The sequence below is a fragment of the Copadichromis virginalis genome, linkage group LG23, assembly GCF_057382275.1.
Source record: "Copadichromis virginalis isolate Kocher_CV1m ecotype Utaka linkage group LG23, C_Virginalis_male_GT1.1, whole genome shotgun sequence".
Taxonomy (NCBI): Eukaryota; Metazoa; Chordata; class Actinopteri; order Cichliformes; family Cichlidae; genus Copadichromis; species Copadichromis virginalis.
In genome coordinates, this window is record NC_140639.1 from 34,049,675 (window position 1) to 34,072,893 (window position 23,219).

Consider the following 23,219-nt stretch of genomic DNA (forward strand, 5'->3'; position numbering starts at 1 on the left):
ACTGTCTTTTCTTCCAGGTTGGGCCTCTCCAAAGCTACCAGGAAGCTTCTCAGCACACACTTTGTGTCTGATGACAAGTCTCAGCGCTCGACACCAGGATTTGGAATTTTTGTTTAACCAAAAGAAAACATTCTTTCTTGAAATGTGACAAAGTCTTGTTTAAAGACTCTGGTTCATGAGCAAGGATTTTTTCTTCGCTGTGAGCTCTGTCACAAAGGTGCAAACAGAACTACAGAGCTACAGCTGAGGGGCACTGGTAGCCCTGAATAATTGCCCCTCGACTGAAGGCGCCAAAAAGGCTTTTTCTTGGATTGTCAGCATATTATTAAAGGTCACTATCCTTTCACCCCTCTTCCCCCTTGAGCCCCGTCTCGCTGCTTCATTTTTTCCCTCTCTTTTTTAAATTTCTCAGCCCTTGACTTTCAGATTATTGTGGGATTAAATATTTGGCCCTCAGAAACCCCTGTTCAAATGTCATTTCCCACCCAGGAGTATACTGAGACTGAAACTTTAACCAAAATAACACCCAGGAGGAAGCAGTGAAGGAGAAAAGAGGGCTGGAAGAGGAAGGAATAAAGGAGACTGAAGGGCAGATGGCTTCACTGCTCGAAAACACCAACAGCTGGATGAATAAAACATTTGAGTAGAGAGCGAGTCGTGACATCTGGCTGAGGAGTGAGTGACTCGCGTTGCTGCTTTCCTCCTTTCTCCTTGTTCACTTCACTCTTTTCACTGACCTACATCCTTGTCTTCTTCACCCCCTCCCATCCATCTTTCTTTTCTCTCATGTCATCCTCGCTCTCTCTGTGGACACAGGAGTTCAGGTGGTCACTCAGACAGACAGAAACAAGCTTGTGACTCTGCTTGTTTCTACTTCTTGCGTTCCACCTTTGCGTGCCCTCTCCTGCTTGCCCTCCTTGTCTCTCTCTCTACCTCCTCTACGGTGTGGTGTGTGTGTGTGATGGTGCGTCCCCTCCGCTCAGCCCTGGAGACATGCCTGTGCAGGAGATGGCGGTGAGTCCTGTCAAGTCTCTGTACTGGGAGCAGTTCCCTTCCATGTCGCAGTGCCGCGTCTACTGCACGCCTGTTTACCACGAAGGCCTGGTCTATGTGCTCGGGGGCTGCAGTGAGACCGGCATGCCTCTGGACAGCGTTGAAGTCCTGGATGTAGAGAGCCAGACGTGGAACCAACTGCCTCCACTGCCTACTGCGCGGGCGGGGGCCTCAGCTGTGGTGCTAGGGGGCCAGGTTATGGTGCTTGGGGGAATGAATCAGCAGCAGACCCCTCTGGCCTCTGTGGAAATGTACCACCCCGATGAGGGCAAATGGGAGACAAAGGCGAGTCTGGGTCAGCCATCCATGGGAGTCACCACAGTGAAGAAAGGTAAGAAAGCGTAATCCACCTGCGCTGCTCTGCTTTGTGATATTGTTGTCACAGTTTTCTCACTTTGAAACTTAAATCTGCTGATCTCAAAGAGCAGTGTCCAATCATGGCTTAGTGTTTGTAACCAGTTTAGTTAAAGATGTACTTGTTATTGGTTTACTGCAGCTTTGATGAGGTTACAGGTAAATATTTGTAGGATGGGCAATCCTTTTAATTTTACATTTTCAAGTTTTACCTCTTTCCATATACTACTTCCATTCATCCAATGACTGGATTGTTTCATGTGTATGATCACTGATGTGCCATCTAGTAAGGATGTCCCAGAAAGCATAAAGGTGACAGGCAGCCAGTCTGTTAATTTCAATGTATTTTTCTCTTTTTTTGCCACATGTTAGCTATGTTAGCTTTCCTGTTTGCTAGCAGCAAAGAGGTGTTCTATGTATGTTGGTCAGTGTTTTTGATTTATCCACCAAATGGGGTTTAGTGAGCTGATACACATGAAAAGCTTAAAGATGACACATTGCATGTGGGTTTGGGTGGCTGTATCTCAGGTTTTAGGTCATCTACTAATCAGAAGGTTGGTGGTTTGATTCCTTGTTACTTTCGTCTGCATGGTGGTGTACTTTTGGGTACTGAACCACAAGTTGCCCTCTGATGCATCTATCAGATGGTGAATTTTGAAAAGCATTTAGGTTTAGAAACAAGTGCTTGTGTGATGAGGCATGTTTTGTAAAGCACCATATAAAAACCAGTCCACTTCTCCTTGGCTCTTCTCTCTTGTGTTATTATGTGTGATGTAATACTTCCTGGGGCGCTTGATTTATTGGCTTTTAGTTAGATTTATTGCCATCAACAAAATAACTACTCTTTCACTTCACTTGTTGCTGGTCAATTCCGTTTCCCACGCACATTGCCTTTGTGTGAGGAGCTGCACTCACAGTGAGAGCAGGGAGAGGAGAAACTAGCATGAGCAGAAATAACAGCAGCACACAGTAAAGACTCCCACACTTAGCTGAAATGAGAAAAATGCAACAAAAGGCAAGTGATGACATTAATTTTTATTTTTCATTTACTCTCATTGTTTTTTACAATGCTGATCTGCTGATACAATGCTTTGTATCAGCAGATACACAAAGCCAAGTTAGTCAGCATTTCACCAGAGCTGAAAAAAGCTAGATCATAGAGATAGCGTGTCCAGTCTTTGTTTGACAGGTTTACCTTATTGCAGAGCATTCCTCTGCTTGTGTTTGATTTTGCATGCCCTCCCTCAGTGACTCCAAAACATCTTTACATAGGCTCATTAAAAACTGATGAAGAAGAGTATGCAGCTGCTTTGACGTATTTGTAAGGCTTTAAAACAGTCACAGCAGAAACAAACTCAATTCTCCGAGGTGTCGAAGTTAACTAATTAGCATCACATTTTGGTAGAAGCTTTTCAGATGCTAAAGTGTCTCCTGAGTGGGAGGTTTTTCTCTTGTGATTAAAGCTGAGTGGTGCTCAGATCGATTGCTGCTCGCACAAGTCGTGATGTTGGTGCTTAGCTTTGGTTTAGGTTCTGTAAATACTGCACGTGGCCAGGCCCAAAGTTCTGATTATGTAAATGGTCAGTAGATTAGTTGTGGGTGTCTGCGCTCATGTCTACTGTGTGCATGCTTCCTCGTGTACGCAGAATGTCACTGAACGTAGCTCGTGCAGAGGCAATCATCACGCGGTCTGCCTCCACTGAATAAACATACTGGACTTCATGCTCATTCCCCAGGCGTGTGCTGGCTGTCAGTTTGTGTATGTTGGCAGGAGGAAGGGAGAGTCGTGAGAAAGCGAGGCTGAGGGAGAAAGAAGACAAGACAATGAACTGATCTCCTTTCCAATAAAGGGGAAAAGATGGAGTGCATATCTTTAGCCAAAAAGTCCAGAGAGATTCACATTTTTACAATACGGAGCAAAAAAACTGAGAACAGAAGGAGAATAAAAGAGACATCCACTTGTTGAAGTGCTTCTTCCTGCTGTTTCTTTTGTTTACATCTCAGGCTGCTTTCTGTTGAGCGCTGGCCTTGTAAACTGAGGAATCAATATGACCTTTCAAGGTAATAGAGACAGAATAAGGGAATGTTTCTCTGATGTGCATGTATATATGCCTTATACTGTTTTAAATATGCAAGAGACAGAGCACAGGTGCTGCTGATGAGGGAAATGCAGATCGGTTTGATCCTTGTAGCTTGTTTTTGGAATGTGTTATCAAATGAATATTAAAACTTTACATGGTTTAGTATTATGGGTATATTATGATGAAACATTGTGCAGCTATGATGCAGTAATTTTGTGAAATATGCAGAGAGATGTATTAGAAACACTGTCAAACATTCTGCTTTTGGATCAGTGATTCTTTTTATCTAAAGTGTTTGGAGGGAATTGGACTCTACTAAATTTCCTTGCTATTAACTGAATGGCAGAACTCTTGGGTGTAGGACTTAACACCGGTAATAATCTAGTTTTAATCTACACATATTTGGTGTGTGGGAGATTTCATGTTTTGAAGTTTTAGCATCTTTGAATAACTGCCTGATGTTACTTTTTTTCTAAACATACTCTAACACTAACAGTTCTGTCTTGCATGAAAACAATGAATATATCTACTTTATATCCATGTTTTCTATGTGCATCATCAACTATTGATAATGACATTATGCTTTGTGCTAAGTTTAGCTGCAGTCATTTAAAATGTATAGAATCGAGAGCATATTTTACGACTTTTTTCCGGGGCGTCAAGTCAGCTAGGGGCACTTTTCAAATAACCCGACTGGCTAGAAATACAAAAGCTGCTTTTTAAATGAAGCACCAACTGTAATACATAATATAGGCTGAATTCCACACAAGCAAGAATAGATGCATCCAAAGTGGTGATCTGTGAATGAGTCTGATGGGAAAAGTGCTGTATAATGTACCATATATCATATATCATATATCAAAAGGGCTGCATTCATTAAAAGCAATATAGAAAAATGACTGTGTCTGTTAATAGATTTATCAGTAGCCATGTCAAAGCCCCATTACCAAGACACCAGAAGATCTGACTAAAATTACAGTAGTGTATACTGTGAAGTTAATGTGACGCCTAAATGAAGTTATTCTTGTGATAAGACAATGTTAGTGTTGTTCTTTCAGTTTTAGTCCCAGTGGTTTTAAATGGTGTATGAGAAAAAAATATATAAAAATATATAAATATACTGCAGATGCACCGATTACAGTGTAAGCTAGTGATAGGGATTTTTTGTCAACTCCAGTTTTCTATCCAAGTACAACTAACAGCATATGAAAAGCAAAATCAACTTTTCTTCAACCCTCAATCTTTATTTTCATAATAATAATTAAAAGAAATCAAACCTTATAAATTTCCCCAAATTGTTACTTATTTCAGTAAAACAACTGAAAATAAAGAGGTGCCAATAATTCATTGAAAAGGTTGCTGTACATCCACCTTTGTGTGATAGATTTGATCTTACCAAACAAAAGCAAGTGGAACATATTTATATATAACAAAACAAATTTTCCAATACATTTTTAAATTCAATACATTTTTTCACCCATCTTATTAATTTTCCCCATAACTGCTTTGATCCTTTAGCTCTTATCAAGGCTGCTGGCTTGTGGCTGGCTCTCTGCTCTGGATACAGCTTTAGCTTTAGCCTCTTTGCGTTAGTGCAATGTTTCAGATCTGTTAAAATTCAATATTTATGTTTACCCAGCCAGCAGCGAACTCAAGCAGGAACATGCTTTGAGTGCGGAAACCAGTTTAACCATTAGAGAAAAAGTGCCATTACAGAAAAGCTTAACATTAACAGCATGGATGCTCATGTTTCCAGGCTCGTAGTTTCCAGAGAAACTGCAGTGCAGTGTGGAAGGAAGTAGGAAGGAAAAAATACAAAGGAGTGCAACTTATAGTTTTCTATCATTTTTTTCATGCACTATTTCCAGTCTTCTATCATTATTATCGTTTTCCTTACCATCATGATAGCAGCGTAGTGTATTCATGTCTTTGTGTTTGTTCCCAAACTCCTCTAAGACGACAGCTTCAATCTTGATGAACTTTACCAAGCGTGTCTGTGAAGGCTCTCAGTCATCCAGGTCATCATAGTCTAAGGAGCTTGGAAAGAAAAGCGTCTGGACTTCTTTAATTTTCTTGAAAATTACCAAGCGTACCAAGATTCGTAACATCTATATAGTGATTAATTAAATTATTTTCTTCAAATATAAAGTGACGTTTCTTTTTCTCTGTATTTGTATATAGAAACTGTGGGATTGAGGCCAGTTTATGAGCGTCCGGCCTTTTTACACACGCAAAGTGAATGTTTGCATGTTCATGTTTGCATGTTCATGTGCATGTGACACATACGGTCATCAGAAGGTTTAACAACTGCCAAGTTTTCATTGCTATCTTTGCCATTAACTGAAGGAGAAAAATGAACATGACTGGCAGGGAGAGGGGAATCTTTTGAAAGATTTGAATTTATATCCAAAGAACCAAAACCAAAATAAAAGTCCACAAGTAGTCACTGCAAACAGCGGGTGTCGTTTATTTTTACGAGGTAAAGTCTTACCATGCCTTTTCAGTGTTTTCCATCTCAATTTCTATGCTCACAGTTACTGATATTCATGTGAGGGTCAAACTCTCTGATCTGTATCTCTGTGAAGGTTCTCAGTCATTCAGGCATTCTAAAGAGATTGGAAAGCGTCTGGACTTCTTTAAGTTCCTTGCAGACGTTTGACCTCTCATCCGAGAAGCTTTTTCAGTTCTAAGAGCAACTGGTGGAGAGTCCCAGACTTTAAGCCTTATGGGAGTGTACCCCCTATTCATAAACTCATGGCACAACATAGAAGAGCCACCTCGACTGGACAAGACTCGGCTGTCCATCTGCACCTAAAGGACAAAGAGGACGCCAGTGTTCACATTTTGGACAGAGAAGACAGATGGTTTGAAAGAAGACTGTGAACAACCATCTTTGAACAGAGGCGGGGGCTTACGACACCAACTGCCTGCCATCTATAATCCAGTTTTGAGATCCCTTCCCAGACACCTAAACGCCCACTCACATCCTGGGCCTTTTGACCTCAGTAAATCACATGATAGGGTGGGGCTAGGTTTCACAGTGGGTTCACTCGAAACCTTGGCTGATTGTGACCTACACCCGTAATGACACCTTGGCTTGTGTGATTAGGTAGAGGATCAATAGGGGGTCCATGACCCTCTTGGGGACACTCCCATAGGGCTTAAAAATCTGGGACTCTCCACCATTTGCTCTTAGAACTGAAGAAGCTTCTCAGATGAAACATCTTCAAGGAACTTAAAGAAGTCCAGATGATTTTCTTTCCGACCTCTTTAGACTATCTTTGACCTGTAGCAAAATGTCAAAAGTAGTGCTCTTTCCTCTTTAATTGACTGTGTAAATGTGTAGTTTTAAACACTGTGCAAATCACGTTTACTATTAGTTCAGTAGTAATTAAGCTATTTAGGCTTATTATTTAGAGGCTGATCAACAGTTACAAAAACAGAAAGCATATGTAAAGGAATCAACGAATATAGCTGCCGATGAAATGGGCTGTAAACATGTAGGATGGGGCTGTTGACATTTCATCTTTTCCTGGAAGTTGCTTTTTGTTGTTGTCTTCTCAACTCTAACTGTAGTCTGATGCAGGCCTGGCAAAAACCATAGGGTGGGTTTTTACTAGTAGAAAAAGGGATAATAAATAGCACCACAGGTAAATCTTGACACTGAAAAAGCTTAGGACTAAGTTGGTGTGTGTATTAGGATAATGATTTGCCCCAAGTGATGTCACAGATTAGTGTTATTACTTTGGTTGTTAAAACCTTTGTTGGACAGTTACACAAAAAAGTAGCTATTATACATTACATTATTTTCTCTTTACTCTTAGTTAGTGAAAACTACTAAACACTAAGTACGTGGAACGACAAGACATAACCTGAAACATGAAACACCTGGGACTTGGAAACACGAAAGGAGATGAGCAGACCATCCAACAACAGGCAGAGGAAGACAGAGGACTAAATAAGCCAAGGATAACGAGGGGATGGGAAACAGGAGGGAAACACAGCTGGAACTAATAAGACACAATTTGAACACTTTGAACACAGGACAAGGGACTATCAAAATAAAACATGAAACAGGAGACAAACTCTAAGACGTGGACTTGACACAGGGACCGGGGAAGAAACCGACATGGGAACAAACAGAAAGGAACGAGAAAACAGACACACAAAACGAACATGAAGACAAGGGAGACTAGACATGAAATGTGGAATAGAGAAGAGGCACAGTAACAAAACTTAAAGATTAGAAACTACAAAATATAAGCAGATAGTAACTAGGAAAACTTGAAATACAAATGACTACACCATGAAAAAAATCAAAGAATATTCATAAACCAGAAACGCATAAGCATCCCCAGACCCAGGACCATGACGGAGTCATTGCTTTTGTTACCTGTTGGATATGAGGTTCTGGCTGCTGGGGTGGAGTCCACATGCATTCACCCATAATGTCATTCTGGGTTTTTGGCTAGTTTCACATTAGCATGCTGTCTGTGCAGATGTGTACCGAGCTGTGTTAGCAGCAAATTGCAGTTGTCTCAGTTGCATTTCACCATCACTCTCGTCTTTTGGTGAAATGAAAATAAAAGCAATGTCTAATGTTGGTTTTGATTCATTTTTGATTCATTGCTCAGCTGTAGCTGTTTGTCATTTGTGTTACAAATGGCCAACACTGAATACAAATGCTGTGTATATGTGCATACTCCTGCATGTGTAGCATCCTGACTGCTGTATTCTGGTTGGTACTGTGATATACTCTAAACTATGCAGTTCCCTGTACGAATTCTTAAAGTGCTACTGATACCATAACAGGCAGAATTCACATTTTGAGGCAAACTTTTGTTGTGAAACTGTTGTAGGATCTTTCTTTCAGGGATGCAGAATTTAAATGAGATATGAGGTGAGCCTGATGGAAGTCTAGAGTGATGAGAGGCAGTGGTCTTTAAATTTTCTTACTTAATTTAAATAATAACCATAAGGCGATGAAGGTTAGTATCCAAGGTACAATGTTCTGGCTACAGCTGGGAAGTAGCACCAAGGGACACACGTTTACCTCCTCACACAGCCATGAATGCAGTAAGAATCTAGTCTCACAGTGAAATGTGTAAAAGCTACTTTGTCAAAAACATGTATTAACCTCACCGAAGGCTCTAAAATTCTAAAAAGCCTTTTTTGTTCTTTTCTGTAGACCTTTATTGACGGCGTCATATGAATAGATTTTTGCCATTATTTTTGCTCTTTGTTCAGTGTTAGATTTAGTCTGTTCATTTGCTATGTTAGGCTTTCATATGTTTTCTGTTACTTTTGTTGCAAATGCTTCTTTGGTTAGATTTGGGAAAATGTAAGAAATTTGTGTGATATTCAGGAAATTTTTCACATCAGAGTTTGGGTTAAATAAACCCTTTCACAGCATTAACTCATATCAAGGCTCTGTTTTTCTTTTTACTGTTTGCAGGACAGGGCGATAGAGGGTGTGGAGCTTTCATGTTCACCTTATGGGTTTTCTCAGGGTACTCCTGCTGTCCAAAGACATGCATGTTAGGTTGATCGGTGATTCTAAATTGATGTGAGCATGAATGGTTGTCTGTCTCTCTGTGTTAGTGTTATGGACCACATCCTCGGAGTGGTTCTGGCTCAGGAGGTAAAGGAGGGTGCCTGTCAATCGAGAGGTTGCTGGTTCTATCCCTGCGGTCTGCATGCCAAAGTATTCTTGGGTAAGATACTGAACCCTAAGTTACTCCTGGTGTGTTCATTGGAGAGTGAATGTTAGATCAAATTTATGCGTAGAATATGGGTGTAGTATAGAGTGCTCATGTACAACACAAGTACAACACATTCTGATGTGAAATTAGACCAGAAATTATAAATTTATATCTTACAAATTCTGTTGAACTTATTTTTCTCATATATTTTAAATAAAGCATAGATAATATGGTATAAATTGTGAATTTCATCTGAAAGAACAAATCCATCTGAAATTTCTCATAAAAACACAGCTATTTATTACATTCCAGAGAGTTCAGTATAATTTCTGGTTCAATGCTGCTCAGTACAAAAGCAGCAGCAGCAGATTGTTTATTGATAGACTAACAGGGCATGCAAAAAGCCGCACACAGCATTCTTTTATATGAGCAGCACTGCTGCTGCTGACACTTTTCAGCTCTTACTTGTGTTTTGGCATGTTTATCATTGTGGGAGAGATCATGAAACATGAAACAGGAGCACTAGAAAGATGGAGATTAACTCTAACCAAAACGCATCACATCTACATGACGTTCCAGCACTGATCCAGCAGAACTCCCACACTCCAAGTGCCTACAGTGTTTACCTCCTCCTACTGGTCCTGTCAAGCTGTCAGAGCTAATATGATTACATGAATGTGTGCATGAAGACACATATTCAGGGCGTACTGTTTACTATGCCGTGATTTTGGGATTATTCTACTGTCTGAGATTATCTGCTCTCTGACTCAGCAGAAAGACCAGTTTAAGTTCTCATTAAAGAGTTTTAAGGTTAGATATGTCACTCTTTGATCTTAAAGGCATTTTGCATGTGACAATACGAATCTTTTAAAAATGTATTTATTGTAGAAATAAGTGTTTAAGAGAGGCACGTCAAGAGTTTGAAAATGTTGTATATATACATTTATTATAGAAGTTGATTTAATATCAAGAGAAACAGATGAACACACATTACAGCAGGAATGGTAGATAACAACAAGCAGCTAGGCTGTCCTTCAGGCCCATTGTGGAACCAAAATACAAAGTGCCATGAGCAGAGAGTCAGCTCATTGTACTTCTAAATGCTCCACTGAGACTAGTCTTTTATTTAGCGGGGCTAAATAGAGGGGCTAACACAAAAAAACATTTCATCCCCAAGGCTGGCTGCTTAAAGGGGTTGTGTTGTCCTTGTAAAGAGATAATGAAATGTTGATTGCTAATATTCCTGGATGACCCAGCTAAGACTAATTTGTCTTTTGGAAACAATTTACCTGAAACATTTAAATGCTTGTCAAGCCTGTGGCCTGGTCACAACAGCAGGTGTTAAACAGCCGAGGTTACATGTGAGGAAGGGTTTAGCTTATTTACTTGTATTAGTCAGATACACATTACATGAAGCTATAAATTGATTGGCATGGCGTAGAGTGAAATAAGTGTCTGATCCCCTACAACCCAGCCAGAATTCTGGCTCCAACAGATTGGCTGTGCGTCCATCACTGCATGTAGCAAGGCAGAAAACACCAGTAATGATGAGGAGGTACTAAACTGGCCTTTCTTGGCTGGACTGGAGTTCACATTCAGTGTAGATCATGAAGTATTGCTGGATTGATAAATACAACTGTGATCTTTTCTTGGACTTGGACAGCCTCTGAAAGAGAGTGAGAGAGACCAACAAGCAGTTCAGTGAGTGTTGAACATGTGTTGGGAAGTGGTTCAAGGCAACTTCCAGATACTCTCAGCTGATGCCTTCTGATGTTCGGGCTGTGTGTGTGTGTGTGTGTGTCTTTCAGATGGTGGTCTGATGATTGACATGTCTTGGACTGCTGCACAGCCCCACATCCTTTCCTCCCTTTACAAAACTTTTTGTGTCCTTTCCTAATTTCATTTCCGCTTCTTTCTCCTTTTCATGCCCTCTCTTTTTTTGGCCTCCTCTCTTCTCCTTTCCTCTCCCTTCTCCTTGAATTTGGTCCTCTCCTCCTTTTATCTAATCCTCTCTCCTCCTTTCTGGACACATCCTTTCATGTGCTTTTCTGTCTTTTGATGTCCTTTTGTATCCTCCACTCTCTTTTCATGTCCTCTCAGCACTTGTCCCCCCCCCCCTCCTCATGTGTCGCCCCCTAGCTGTTTTCTACCTCTTGACTCACTCTGCGTTTCCGAGTCGACTGATCAGCCGAGCATTGCTGTTGCTAAGCAACAAGTGTGTGACTGCCGTGTTTGTTTTTAGACCAATCAAAGGGAGCAGGCAGATTATTTGTAAATGCCTGTTTGTGCCACAGACAGAGGGCATATGTGCATTTTCTGTGTTTCTAAGTTAGCAACAGATAGTGCGTGCATTTCAGAGAAAGAGAGGGCGTGTTTGTCTGGGTGCTTCATTTCAGCACCCTTTGCTGCTTTCAATGAAGTGAACACTGCATGTCTGTGTGTGTTTTCCTTCCTTGAACCTACAGTCTTATCTTTCCTTCTTTTCATCCCTAATCCCAAAAATGAATGTAAGAGATTTCCCATACCCCAACTTTTGTTGGTTCTGAGCTCCCCTCCTTACGTTACTTTCCTGCAGCCCTTTATTGTTATTATTAAAATATCTCGCTTTCAGTCCTCTGTACAGCAGAGCTTCTTTTTTTTTTTTTTTAATCGCAGCAGGAGCATGACTCAAAAGTGGCATACTCCAGTGATGAGTATAATTTCCCTCTTCTCCTCAGTCTGTGATTAATGACCGTTGCCCTCCTCTCAGTCAACATCCACTGCCTATCTGTCAGCGGGCCTGGAATCCGCCTGACTGAAAAATGACTGTTTCCGCAGGATTGTCAAGCTCCTGATTGATATAAAGTGTGTTTCTATAAGGAAGAAGATAAAGGCACGCTGTCACGGCTTCAAAGTGCTGCGTGAGAGCGGTCTTTAAGGAAAAAAGAGATGTGAAGTCAGTTAAAAACAAAATCCCAAGAAAGTCTCCTCTCTCTCTAGAGAAAAAATACTGCAATGTATGTATATGGTTCTTATCCAAATTTGCCTGATTAATGCACCACAGAAGTCGCCTCCAATTCTTAGAATTGAATTAAATAAGTATGCCTTTTTCTTCCTTTGTGCTCAAGACTTAGTTTTGCAAATTCCACAGCTTTTAGCTAAAGCTTGCTTTTGATGAATAACCTGTGATGTCCTGGATTTTGGTCTTGTAGAGCTTCCCAGTCTGCTTCATTTTACTACAAGCTGGGGTGCTTTGATATTGTGTATTATAAGTTGTGATCATATGCTTTTTCAGTCACATGGATGAATTGATAAGGTGATAAGGTGTAGGTTAGTGGACCTCTGTGTTGTGCCACATCTGATTCTTCTTATTATGAGTGTTTCACATGCTAATAGTTGTTCGTACGTACGTTTCTAAGCAACATCAAAGAGAAGATCAAAGCAAATATCTTGAGATATAGATGTACCCATTAAAATAACAAATTTCCCTGGAGGAGGAGGGTAAAAGTCTGCCCATGGCTGAGAGAGCTTCCAGTTCATCACTGATGCACACTCAGTTTGTCTCCACGTCTCTTTGTTAACACACTGAAGGAGTGCTAGAGGACACAGAAAGATTTCCTCAGCAGGTTCTGTGTAAGTTTAGCAAACTCAGGTAGTGGCTGTGCAAATTTGTCTAACAAGTTCTTAACAGTCTGTAATAACTGAACACTGCCCATCAGCAGTATTGGATGCCGTGTGGTGAAGCTGGAACAGCTGTGTGGTGTAGCTGCAGGCTACGGATAGACCGCTGCTCGTGTGCACTGAGAGAATGAGAAGTGAGAGATTTTGCATGTCGTAATTAGGGAACAAGTTGATGTTTATCAAATCTACAGTGTTGTTAAATCATATCTTTCTTTAAAAGGTTTTTGAACTAGTGTGAAAAAAGGGGTTAATATAGAAAATAGGTAACTTAGGTGTGGAATAATTCAACAGCAGCTGTGTGGTAGTGAAGAAAATGGATGGATGCATTTGCAATATTTAAATGTCATAATGTTCATGATTTTCATCTCTGATTTGTCGATGCAGAATAGACTCCAGTGACTCGTCACAGCAGACCAGAAAACCTGGAGGTGATATGAGTTTGGGCAGGACCCTCATTGGATGGGGCTCTGAGTGACCAGGGGGGTGGCAGAGATGTGGAGGCGGGCGACTGAGTAAATGAGTCTGAAAATCAGAATGACAAAAGAGCATTGAGACTTAATGTATGTAGAATGGAGTCAAATTAACTTGCAGAAGGCGAGCAAGAAAATGATTGGATCAGAGTAATAATGTCAGTAATGAGCTTGACAGCATGGGGAAATGGACGTGATGTAAAGAATATACCAGTGGCTGAACACCCAGAAAGCAGGCAGATGAGAGATTGCAGATTACCGTATTGAATTTGTGCATAAGATCCATTTATCAAAAAAAGTCAGGTTCTTATTCAGGGTTTTGAATCAAAATCAAAGAGCTACATTAATTCTTCTGGGATTTTTACCAAGACTATTGAATTAAATGCCTGTTATCTTTAAAATTGTATTCCAGTAGACCGAAATATGGACTGGCAGTCAGTGGAGTAAAAACCTAACACAGTTGTTCCCTCATTCTGAGAAGGGACAACCAAGAAAATGATTAAAATCTATCTGCAGTGACCAAATGGAGCCTGATCGAAGAAAATAAATTAAAGCAGTTAATTAAAATTGGAATCTAATTTGCTTTGATCATGACACCTGTGATGGTAGCTGGTAAGCAACATCCATATTAATGAGTCAAAATTAATACGAAACTCACTGAGAGCCATTAAGATGAGGGACCATCGGGTTCTTTTTGGTTTTTATTTAATTATTCCTTATTGTGAAAAATGCGCTCGTCACACTGCTTCCATGATCTGTTTCTGTGTTGTCTGCTTATGTTAACAAGCTATTTGCATTCATACCTGATCAAACAACAAGCACACAGTCCCGACTTACCACTTCAGTTCTGGTTCACAAGGACAGCTTTGGTACTGATCAACCCCTAGAAAACTATCGCAGAGCCAAATCCATGGTAATCTTTATTTCTTACATCTTTAAGCCCCAAATTACTCTATGAAGGCTTTTAATTGGCACAGCAGGAAAAGTCAAGGTTAATTAAACAGATGATCAAAGCTGTACATGTAGACAAAAGCTGGCATGTACAAGGGGTGATAAGCTCATGTTGCACAAGAAGTTGAAATTTTATTCATATGCCAGATTTATTATACACAGACTCTATAAATTTGGGAGTTTTCATAAAAAGAACATAACAAATTAGAAATATACATTGAGGCATGTTACGGCTCTTTGATCTGATTCCCTGAAGCTCTGCTGCTCATGACTGACCTGCAGATCACAAAAACATACACAAATATACACACAGATGCACAGGAACCTTTCAGATTTTAGCTTTAAATGAGCAGGTGTGTAATGGCATGACTCTGAAGAGTTCAGAAAACAAAAAATTGCTGATGCCTGTTATGCTAAAAAGGGTTACAGAATTATCACTGGTCTAGAAACTACCAATCAACAATCAGACTGTGCACAATGGAGAAAATCTAAAACAGCATTGTAACGCTCCACAGGAGCCATCGATCAAAAAAAGATCACTCAACAAGCAAGTACTGTTAAAAAGCTCCTCTTTTAGTAGGGCTCTTCTACATGGATGGCCCATCAATTGTTTGCTTTATTTTTATTAATATTTTATTTATGGAGTATATACTGTATCAGCTCAGGGACATATCCCACAGTGAGCATCTAAAGAAAAGTGTCAGGACTTTTGTCTGTGAACAGAATCTCAAACAAAAGCAGGTCATGCAGCAAGACGATGACACAAATACACCATACCAAAGAATAGCTTTAAAAAAGAACTTCCTATTTTGGAAGGTCAAAGTCTTGACCTTAATGAACAGTGAACAGTTAATGTGAGAAAACCCACCAACATCCTAGAGCCCAAGCTAATGACAATTCTTCCAACTTTAAACAAACACCAGGTTTGAAGGGGCTACACCAGATACTGAGAGCAAAGGATCACATAATCTTGCCACTCACAGATATGTACACCAAATGAATAAATAAATGAACTTAATAAAGTCTAATGTTCGTCTCGTTTTTTTAATTGAGTTCTCTTTATCTAACTTTGGGACTTTTGAGAAAAGTTTTTTTTTTCCAACGTTTTATGTACTAAGAACATGATACGGTTTCAAAATCTTCAAGCATGTTAAAAACACACTTGAGTATATGCACTAACCAGACATTCTATTAGGTACATCAGTGCGCCCCAGGGCGGCTGTGGCTACAATGTAGCTTGCCATCACCAGTGTGTGAATGTGTGCGTGAATGGGTGGATGACTGAATGTGTAAAGCGCTTTGGGGTCCTTAGGGACTAGTAAAGCGCTATACAAATACAGGCCATTTACCATTTACATCTTGGTAGAACCAGGTTGGCCTCCGTTTTGTTTTCAGAACTGCTGTGATTCTTTGTCGCATAGATTCATGAAGTTGCTGGAAATGTTCCTCTGACACTTTTGGTCCACGCTGACATGAAAGCATCGCACAGCTGGTGCAGATTTGTCAATGCAATTGTCTCATTCAGCCACATCCCAAAGGTGCTCTGTTGGATTCATTGGAGTACATTGAACTTGTTGTTCACTGAACTGCTCGAGAAACCAGTTTGAGATGATCTGACCTTTGTGATGTGGCACAGTGTCCTACAAGAAGCAGCAGAATGATGATTGTTTTTGGATTTGTGTGCTCGAGTTCTTTTGTTTCTGTGTCGGAGTGTGTTATCTAAGATGAAGTGCATTCTGATCTTTTTCTTAAAATGGATTTTAAATGGGGCCTCCTTCTGTTGCCTTCAGCCTTCATGTATTTTCAGCATCGGTCAAGATTCAGTATTCACCTGAGTCTCTATTTCTATGGAAAGATTCATGGAATTGTAAAACAGAAAGTTATAGAGATAATGTTATTAGAACATATTTTAATAAGCTGATTAGGACTAAAGATCCCTCTGATCATGGTGCTAAAGTGTAGAAACATGGAGACTGCGATGTAAAATACATAGTCGTATCCTTTTACCTGCTGTGATTTTGGCAAATGTTCAGTTGATTAGAAATAACTAAATAATGATTTAGTGCACATGCATCAACTGGCATGCCTATTTCAGTACACAGTTTCCTTGGGGATTAATAAAATATTCAGATTCTGATAAGATGGATTTTATTTGGCCAAATGTAATTTATTTGCTAAGCTTTCGGAATTCTTGCATCCTCCCCTGAAATCAGCATTCAATCCTCGTATTTGGCTCGACACAGACACTGATGTGACAGGGAAATGCCATGGTGCAGTAGTCTGCACATACATCAGTCGGCAGGGTTTGACTGAGAGAGTATGAACAGAGGACACAGAATCAATGTCCATGTGCATCCCTTTTTCCTCCCTCAAGAGTTCCAAGAGACTCACTGTGGTACATAGACATCCTGAAGCTAATGCTAAAATGTCTCTAGTGCTATTGGTACAATTTTTACGAAACTGCCGTTGTTAACTCTGGATGCATACTGGGCGACTTATATGTTGGAATCCGTGGGTGGCTTGTGTCTCCATCTCAGTGCAATTTGCCCAACTCAAAACAACAGGACCGTGGATCCTTTATACGCATCAAGTGAAGAGAAGTGAAGTGAAGTGAGGTAAAGGGAAGTGAAGTGAAATGAAATGAGTTGAAGGGTGCACTGGGGTGATAAAGGGATGGAGATGGTCAGCAACAATACTCAGGCAGGCTGTGGTGTTTAAATGATGCTCAGTTGCTACTAAGTGGCCTAAAGTCTGCTACTCCCCACACCATTAACCCATCAGCAGCCTGAACTATTGATATGAGACCTGCTTTCATGTTGTTTACATCAAATTCTGACCCTACCATCCACATTGTGTGGCAGAAACTGAGACTCATCAAATCAAGCCATGTCTTCCCAACCTTCTATTGCCAGGTATGGGGAGCTTGTGAATTTTTGCCTCAGTTTCCTGTTCTCAGCTAACAGGAGTGTTGTCTTCTGTGGTCTTCCAGTGTAGCTTAAATGTTTGATGTGTTGTGCATTCAGAGATACTCTTCTGCATACCTTGGTTGTAGAAAAAGTGGTTATTTCAGTTACTGTTGCCTTCCTCTCAGTTTGAAGCAGTTTGGCTGCTCTTCTCTGACCTCTGGCATCAACAAAGCTTTTTCACCCAGAGCACTGCCGCTCACTGGATATTTTCTCGTTTTCTCTGTAATCTCTAGAGATGATTTAATGAGAAAATCCCAGCAGATCAGCAGTTTCTGAAATACTCAGACTGGCACCATGAACCACGCCATATTCAATGTCAGTAAAACCCACATTCTTCTCCGTTTTGCTTCATTTGAAGTTCAGCTGGTTGTCTCTGCCTAAAGATTTATGCTTAAAGGCAGTTGAGTTGTTGCTATATGATTGTCTAATTAGATATTTCTGTTAATTGAATGCATATATTATACAACTGTCTTTGTAAGGACCTCTATTCATATAATTCACTTCTTTAGTCCTTTCTATATTTTTAATGGTTACTTTAAAGCGTTGAACCTGAACTCAGACCTGATTCTAAGCTGGAAATGCCGAAACAGTGCCTTTACGCTCTGCCCCACAGTAAAGAACAAAGAATAACATTATTCAGGCTTTAGGTGCTTGTTGAATGCAAGTCTTAGCAACTCGTCCACATCACATATTTTAACATTATTGACCTAGATATGAGCCGTTCTTTTTGCATGTCTTTGCAAATACGTTATGCAGCTTTAAAAAAATATCGTTTGAAGGGATTTACCCCCCTGAGAGGCTTATATTCATAGAAGCAGAGAAGCTTGAGATAATGACATCAAAGTGACATTTGTCTGTGGAGACATGGCAAGCATGCTCAGTTTTGTTCTTTCCTTTCAGTTTTACACTTTAAAAAAATAATGCTTGGAACAAAGTTTTCTTCCCATGTACCTTAGTAACGCTCCCAACTCATCGTGCTGAGCACTGTGGTTTCTATTCTAGGTATCAGTCTCTGATGATCGAAGCCTCTGATAACGTAGCCCCGGCTGAGCTGAAGTGGAGATGTTCTGCTGGAGGGCACAAACAGGAGTTTCTGCATATTCATGTGCCAGCCGGCACTATATCTGTTATTATGAGAACCAAGCAGCTGAAAGAAATTCCCTCCCTGATTGTTATCTTCACCTGTTTTTTGCTTCCATTCCATCATGGCAGCTCAGCACCAAACTTCATTAAGAAAAAATCTTTCCTATATATTGGAATGAGGCTTGTGTGCGTATCCTTATAGGCACAGGGTAATTTGCAGTTTTCTTTTGTGTGGTTCTTGTGTATTCCTGTCAGTTTTACTCTCTCACTTTGTTAGTTTTCACTCCTTGCCCGGATCACTCTGTGTTTAATTTGCCTCACCAGTTCACGATCAGCTAATCGCTCACCTGTGAACAACTGTACTCCCCAGTTTCCTTTGGTTCCCTTTCACATCTCCTTGTTTGTTCAAACTTTCTTACAGATCTTCGTGTCCCTTGTGTTTTGTTTCCTAGTTTTCATTTTCATTGTCTCATGTACGGTTGTTTGAACAGTTTCAGGATCGTTGAGCTCTCCCTGCCTTTCCATGCTTGACTCCTGGTTGCTTTTGATTAAAGGATTGGGATTTTGGGCCTTGTGGATCCTCTTAAATGCAGTTTGGAGTTACCAGTTTTTTTCTGACAAATTGAAAGCATAGATTGGTCACGTGTAGAAGTTATCATTAATTAGAGGTAACCTAGCCCAATGATTTGTTAGGCATAAGATAAATATAAAATGCCCAATGCCCTAGTGCTCCCCAGCAACTTCTAGCTCTCCTGGCACAGGACGGTGCTTTGTTGTGTTTGGGTGAGTGAGGAGTGAAGCTTCACAGGGTGACAGAGAGCAGCGATGACTTTAAGTCACTGGGATCTGCTTAGATCATTTGCTGCTGGTTACTGTCGAAACTCTGAAGCTGCAAGAATGATATTCAGGACAGGCTGGAACTGTTGGTGCATTTCTGTCACTTTACCTGGTAGGGTTTGAAGATCTTTACTCTCAGCCTGACAGTTTGACTGCAAATGTCTGTAATGTTAAAAAAGCTACTACAACTAGCTTTTTCACAACTGAAAAGCCACCCTCGCTCTTATCAGTATGAGTACTGCTATTACAGTACAGTCTCCACCTACACTTACTCACTACAAAACATCTCAAAGATTCATCTGCCGACAAAAGACTTGCAACAGCCTTAAAGTAGAGGTAGATGAGAGCAGAGGACCACAAGTCGATCTGGCAGAAAGAGTCAGGAGGAATTAACTCATGAAAAAGTGCAAAATGACACACCGATGATATTTGAAAGTATCTGAGGTTGCTGAAAATAAGCCTTCGCAGTGAGCACACAGATTATACTCCCTGCACCGCTCTGACCAATCGCAGCAATAAGTCTGGACTTGAGGCACTTTGGCCAAAAACAGTCTCTTCAAAGTTGGAGCCTGGATTACTTATCCTGGGAGACCGGTGTCTCATGACTCTCTCTCAATTTACTGTAGACTCTAGTGGCATAGCCTCATCCTCTCAGCAAAAGCTCTTTACTGGGGGAAGCCTGGAGCCCTGCTGAGACTTTCATTAGAAGCTCAGAGAGAGGATGATTACAGAGGAAAACCTACACAAACAAGAGCTGGCTGCCTGACAGTGTGAAATCTGGCGACATAAAACGACAACGCTCATTTGTGTTTCTCGTTCTGGATGGGGAGCTTTCTGTGCTCAAGAGGAAAGGACGAGCACAGGAAGAACAGAGCTGGAGCAGAGTGAGGGAGTGAAATGAGATGCAAAAGACTTGCAACATAAGAAACCTGAGTGCTGTCAGTGTTTTTTGTCTTCAGTTCAATAAGGGACATGTTGAGGACATGTGGAGCAGAACTTGTGGCCTTCTAGGAAACACATATGGTTTCAACAAGGATTTCTAAAACTTTAATTGGAGTATTAATTGAAACATCTGATAAATTTGTAAAAAAAAAAAGACACTGAATAGCAATTTACATTTGAGTTTTTTCATTATTTTTTTTTTTTTTTTTATCATTTTTTATCATTTATCACCCTTTTTTGTGCAGTTTATTGCTCACAGCAGCAGTGCATGTGAAAAACCCAATGATGATATGAAGGTCTTAAAAAACTCTGTGTTACAGGGTTAAGAAAAGTTTTAATGGTGGCAAAGAAAATCACAGCTTAGGAGTCATGGCAACAAGCATTTTAGCTAAATGCTACTACAGGTTAGCATTTAGCAAAATTTTATTTTTACATTCAGCATTTTGCAGAAAAATGTCTGCTGTGGCTACCTTGACATTGCAACTATGATTAAGGCCACATAAATTCTGAGACACTGCTCATATTCTCGTAGTTTTACTTTAAGCTAATTCTAATACCTCAAAACTGCATTTTCAGACACCACCCATCTGCTTGAACAAGCTGTGAACAAACAACTGTAACATAATTTTCCAGTCTTAAAGTGAAATCTCCCTGGCTTTAAATAATTCCCACTTCACTCCAAATAAGAGCTTGTGCTAATTAGAGTGTTTATTTTTTGTGCTTGAGTACAGCACAATTTGGAATTACCCCAAAATTCATTTCCTAACTTAATTTTTATCCTGGCAGTAATAAAAAACAAATAATGAGCATTTTGTCTCGAGGACACTGCATTAGGAAGAAGAAGAGATGGGCACACCACGGCTTGTCTGTTTAAAAGTTGGCATGTGAGAGAGCGCTGAAGGAGAGCTTTCTATATTCTTGAAGACAGTTCGCCCTGAGAGGTTTATTTTGCCTCAGGCACAGATTTTCTCCCGTGGTATCACTGTGACACAAACTCATCTCTCTCTCTCTGTTGGACCTTCTCACTCGCACCCACACTCTCTCACCATCTTATTGTTCATTCAGAAGAGAAGTAGTAAACTTTGGCAAAAAAGCCTCACCATTTGACCTTATAGTGTATAGTGTGCTGGGGTACAGCTTATGCTCAGGAGTTGTGTGTCACTTGATTCTGCTGGTGATGTGGATGTGTGCGTAAGAATCGGAAAGTAATTAAGCAGCCACTTTGATTGGTGGAGTGATTGTTGTACAATAGGCTGCAACATCTCTGCCTAACATCATGGAGCCCCCCCCACCTCTGTGCTGCCAGAGCACTATGATTTTTCAAGTCAATGACTGCTTGACCGCTGAGTGGTATCCCATATCAGGTGTAAAAGTGTTAGGAGCTGATCCTTAAAGTCCTGGAAGCAAGGTGAGGCTTCCATGGATTAGTGCTGTTTCTCTAGCACATGGCATGATTTCTCCATCAGGCTGGCATGATGGGAATTGAGAGATCAACTCAACACCTTGGACTCTGGAACTCTTAACTCTTGGGCAGTTTCTGCAGTGTGGTAGAGTGCACTATCAGGAAATGCTGCTGCTATGAAGGCTTTATGGGGTCTTCAGCTACGCTTATGTGGGTGGTAGATGTCAAAGGACCGTAAACATGAATGCCGGGATCAAAGGTTTTCCAGCAGAGCGTTGCTCAGAGCATCACAGCGCTTTCCTGATAACTATTTTTTTGCAACCTGTTGCAGTCTATTCTCCAGGTGAGAGATGCGCACACATCCAGCCGTCTACATGACAAAAGAGAATGCGTAATTCACCAGAGCAAGCCACTTTCTTCCAATGCTCACATGTTCATTGCAGGTGCTTGTGGTAGTGAGCTTGGATCAGAGCAAAAGCAATTTGCTTTGCTGACCTAGCTGAATCCCCAGAGCCGTGGGTGTTGTTTGCATTCATGCTCCTGTGCTGCTGGTGTGTCTGTATTTCTATAGCGTCACGAGTGAAATCGAGCTGTTTATGTTGGATTTCAAGAACTGAAAAAGTTCATTGGCCACCTAACCCCTTGACACATGCAATCGTATCACGATAACCGATGTTTTTCACATTTGCCCTGCCAGTGGGTTTAAATTGAGGCTGATTGTTGTGTATTTACCTTCTGTCACAGCTCTTACGCACACCTTTCTTTTACTAGCATACCGGTAGGCAGCTTTAGTGACACTTATCTTTCCAGTGTTTACGCCTATCATCAGAGTAATAGAGTGATACAGAGCCCATAATAGAAGATGACATTAGCATGTCCTGTTTCATTTGATTTGCTTTGGCTCAGTGGCTTTTTTTTGTGTGTGTCCCAGTAGACACACTGACAGGTTCATCGCTAGGAGGCTTTTTCTGTGCGTGGAATGCTCAACGTGAACGTTTCCCTTGTATTCTTTCATGTGCCATTGCTTTTTATTTGTAATTCTTTCTCTGCGGTCATTGCTCACACTGTTGTAGTACAATGCAAAGCAGGCCATTAATAACCCAATCACTGTCTGCTGAGAATCGTGAAAGTTCAGCTTCACCCTGCAGACTGAAAAATGACAGGACATCATTTCATAAAGTCAAAGCTTAATTTTTAATTTCTTATCATGACTGCACAGTTCGAAAGCTGAATTAGGAGCTGGAAAAAGGATTTCAAATATTGAGCAAAGCCTGTTTTAAGAGGAAGTTCTAACACTTGTTGGCTTTAATTAACTTGAACTACAGGCTCCTTCTTACTTTGTGACCCCAGAGTTCATTTGCTTACACCGCTTCATTAAGAATAATTATGCTCTGCGGAAGTATTGTAATTTAACAATTATCACCAGTTTAATACCCAAAAATGGAATGTGGATATGTGCTGGTGTTGCCTAAAATCTGTCAGTTGATTTAAGCAGAAAAAAAAGACGATCTCTCCTAAAACTAGCATTTTGTATTGTACAGTACACAGCAGGTTATATACATAGTGGTAGCCATGTGAAAATATTTCACTTGTTATACTCATTTTAATCACCTAATTGTGCACTGAAAGTTGAAATGAAAGATCAAAAAATAAAATGCATATAAAATAGAATACTAGATTTCTTAACTGTGATTAGGACGCTTAAAGATAAAGAGCTA

General features: G+C 40.5%; 1 protein-coding gene across 1 annotated transcript in view; it reads left to right on the forward strand.

The window, feature by feature from the left end:
• klhdc8b (kelch domain containing 8B) overlaps positions 1-23,219 on the forward strand; it is a 269,063-nt gene that overhangs the window by 59,273 nt on the left and 186,571 nt on the right. The window contains exon 2 of the mRNA XM_085449494.1: positions 18-1,384. Within this exon, the coding sequence (XP_085305620.1) occupies positions 994-1,384 (391 nt within the window). The 5' untranslated portion in view covers positions 18-993. The remainder of the gene's footprint in view (positions 1-17; positions 1,385-23,219) is intronic.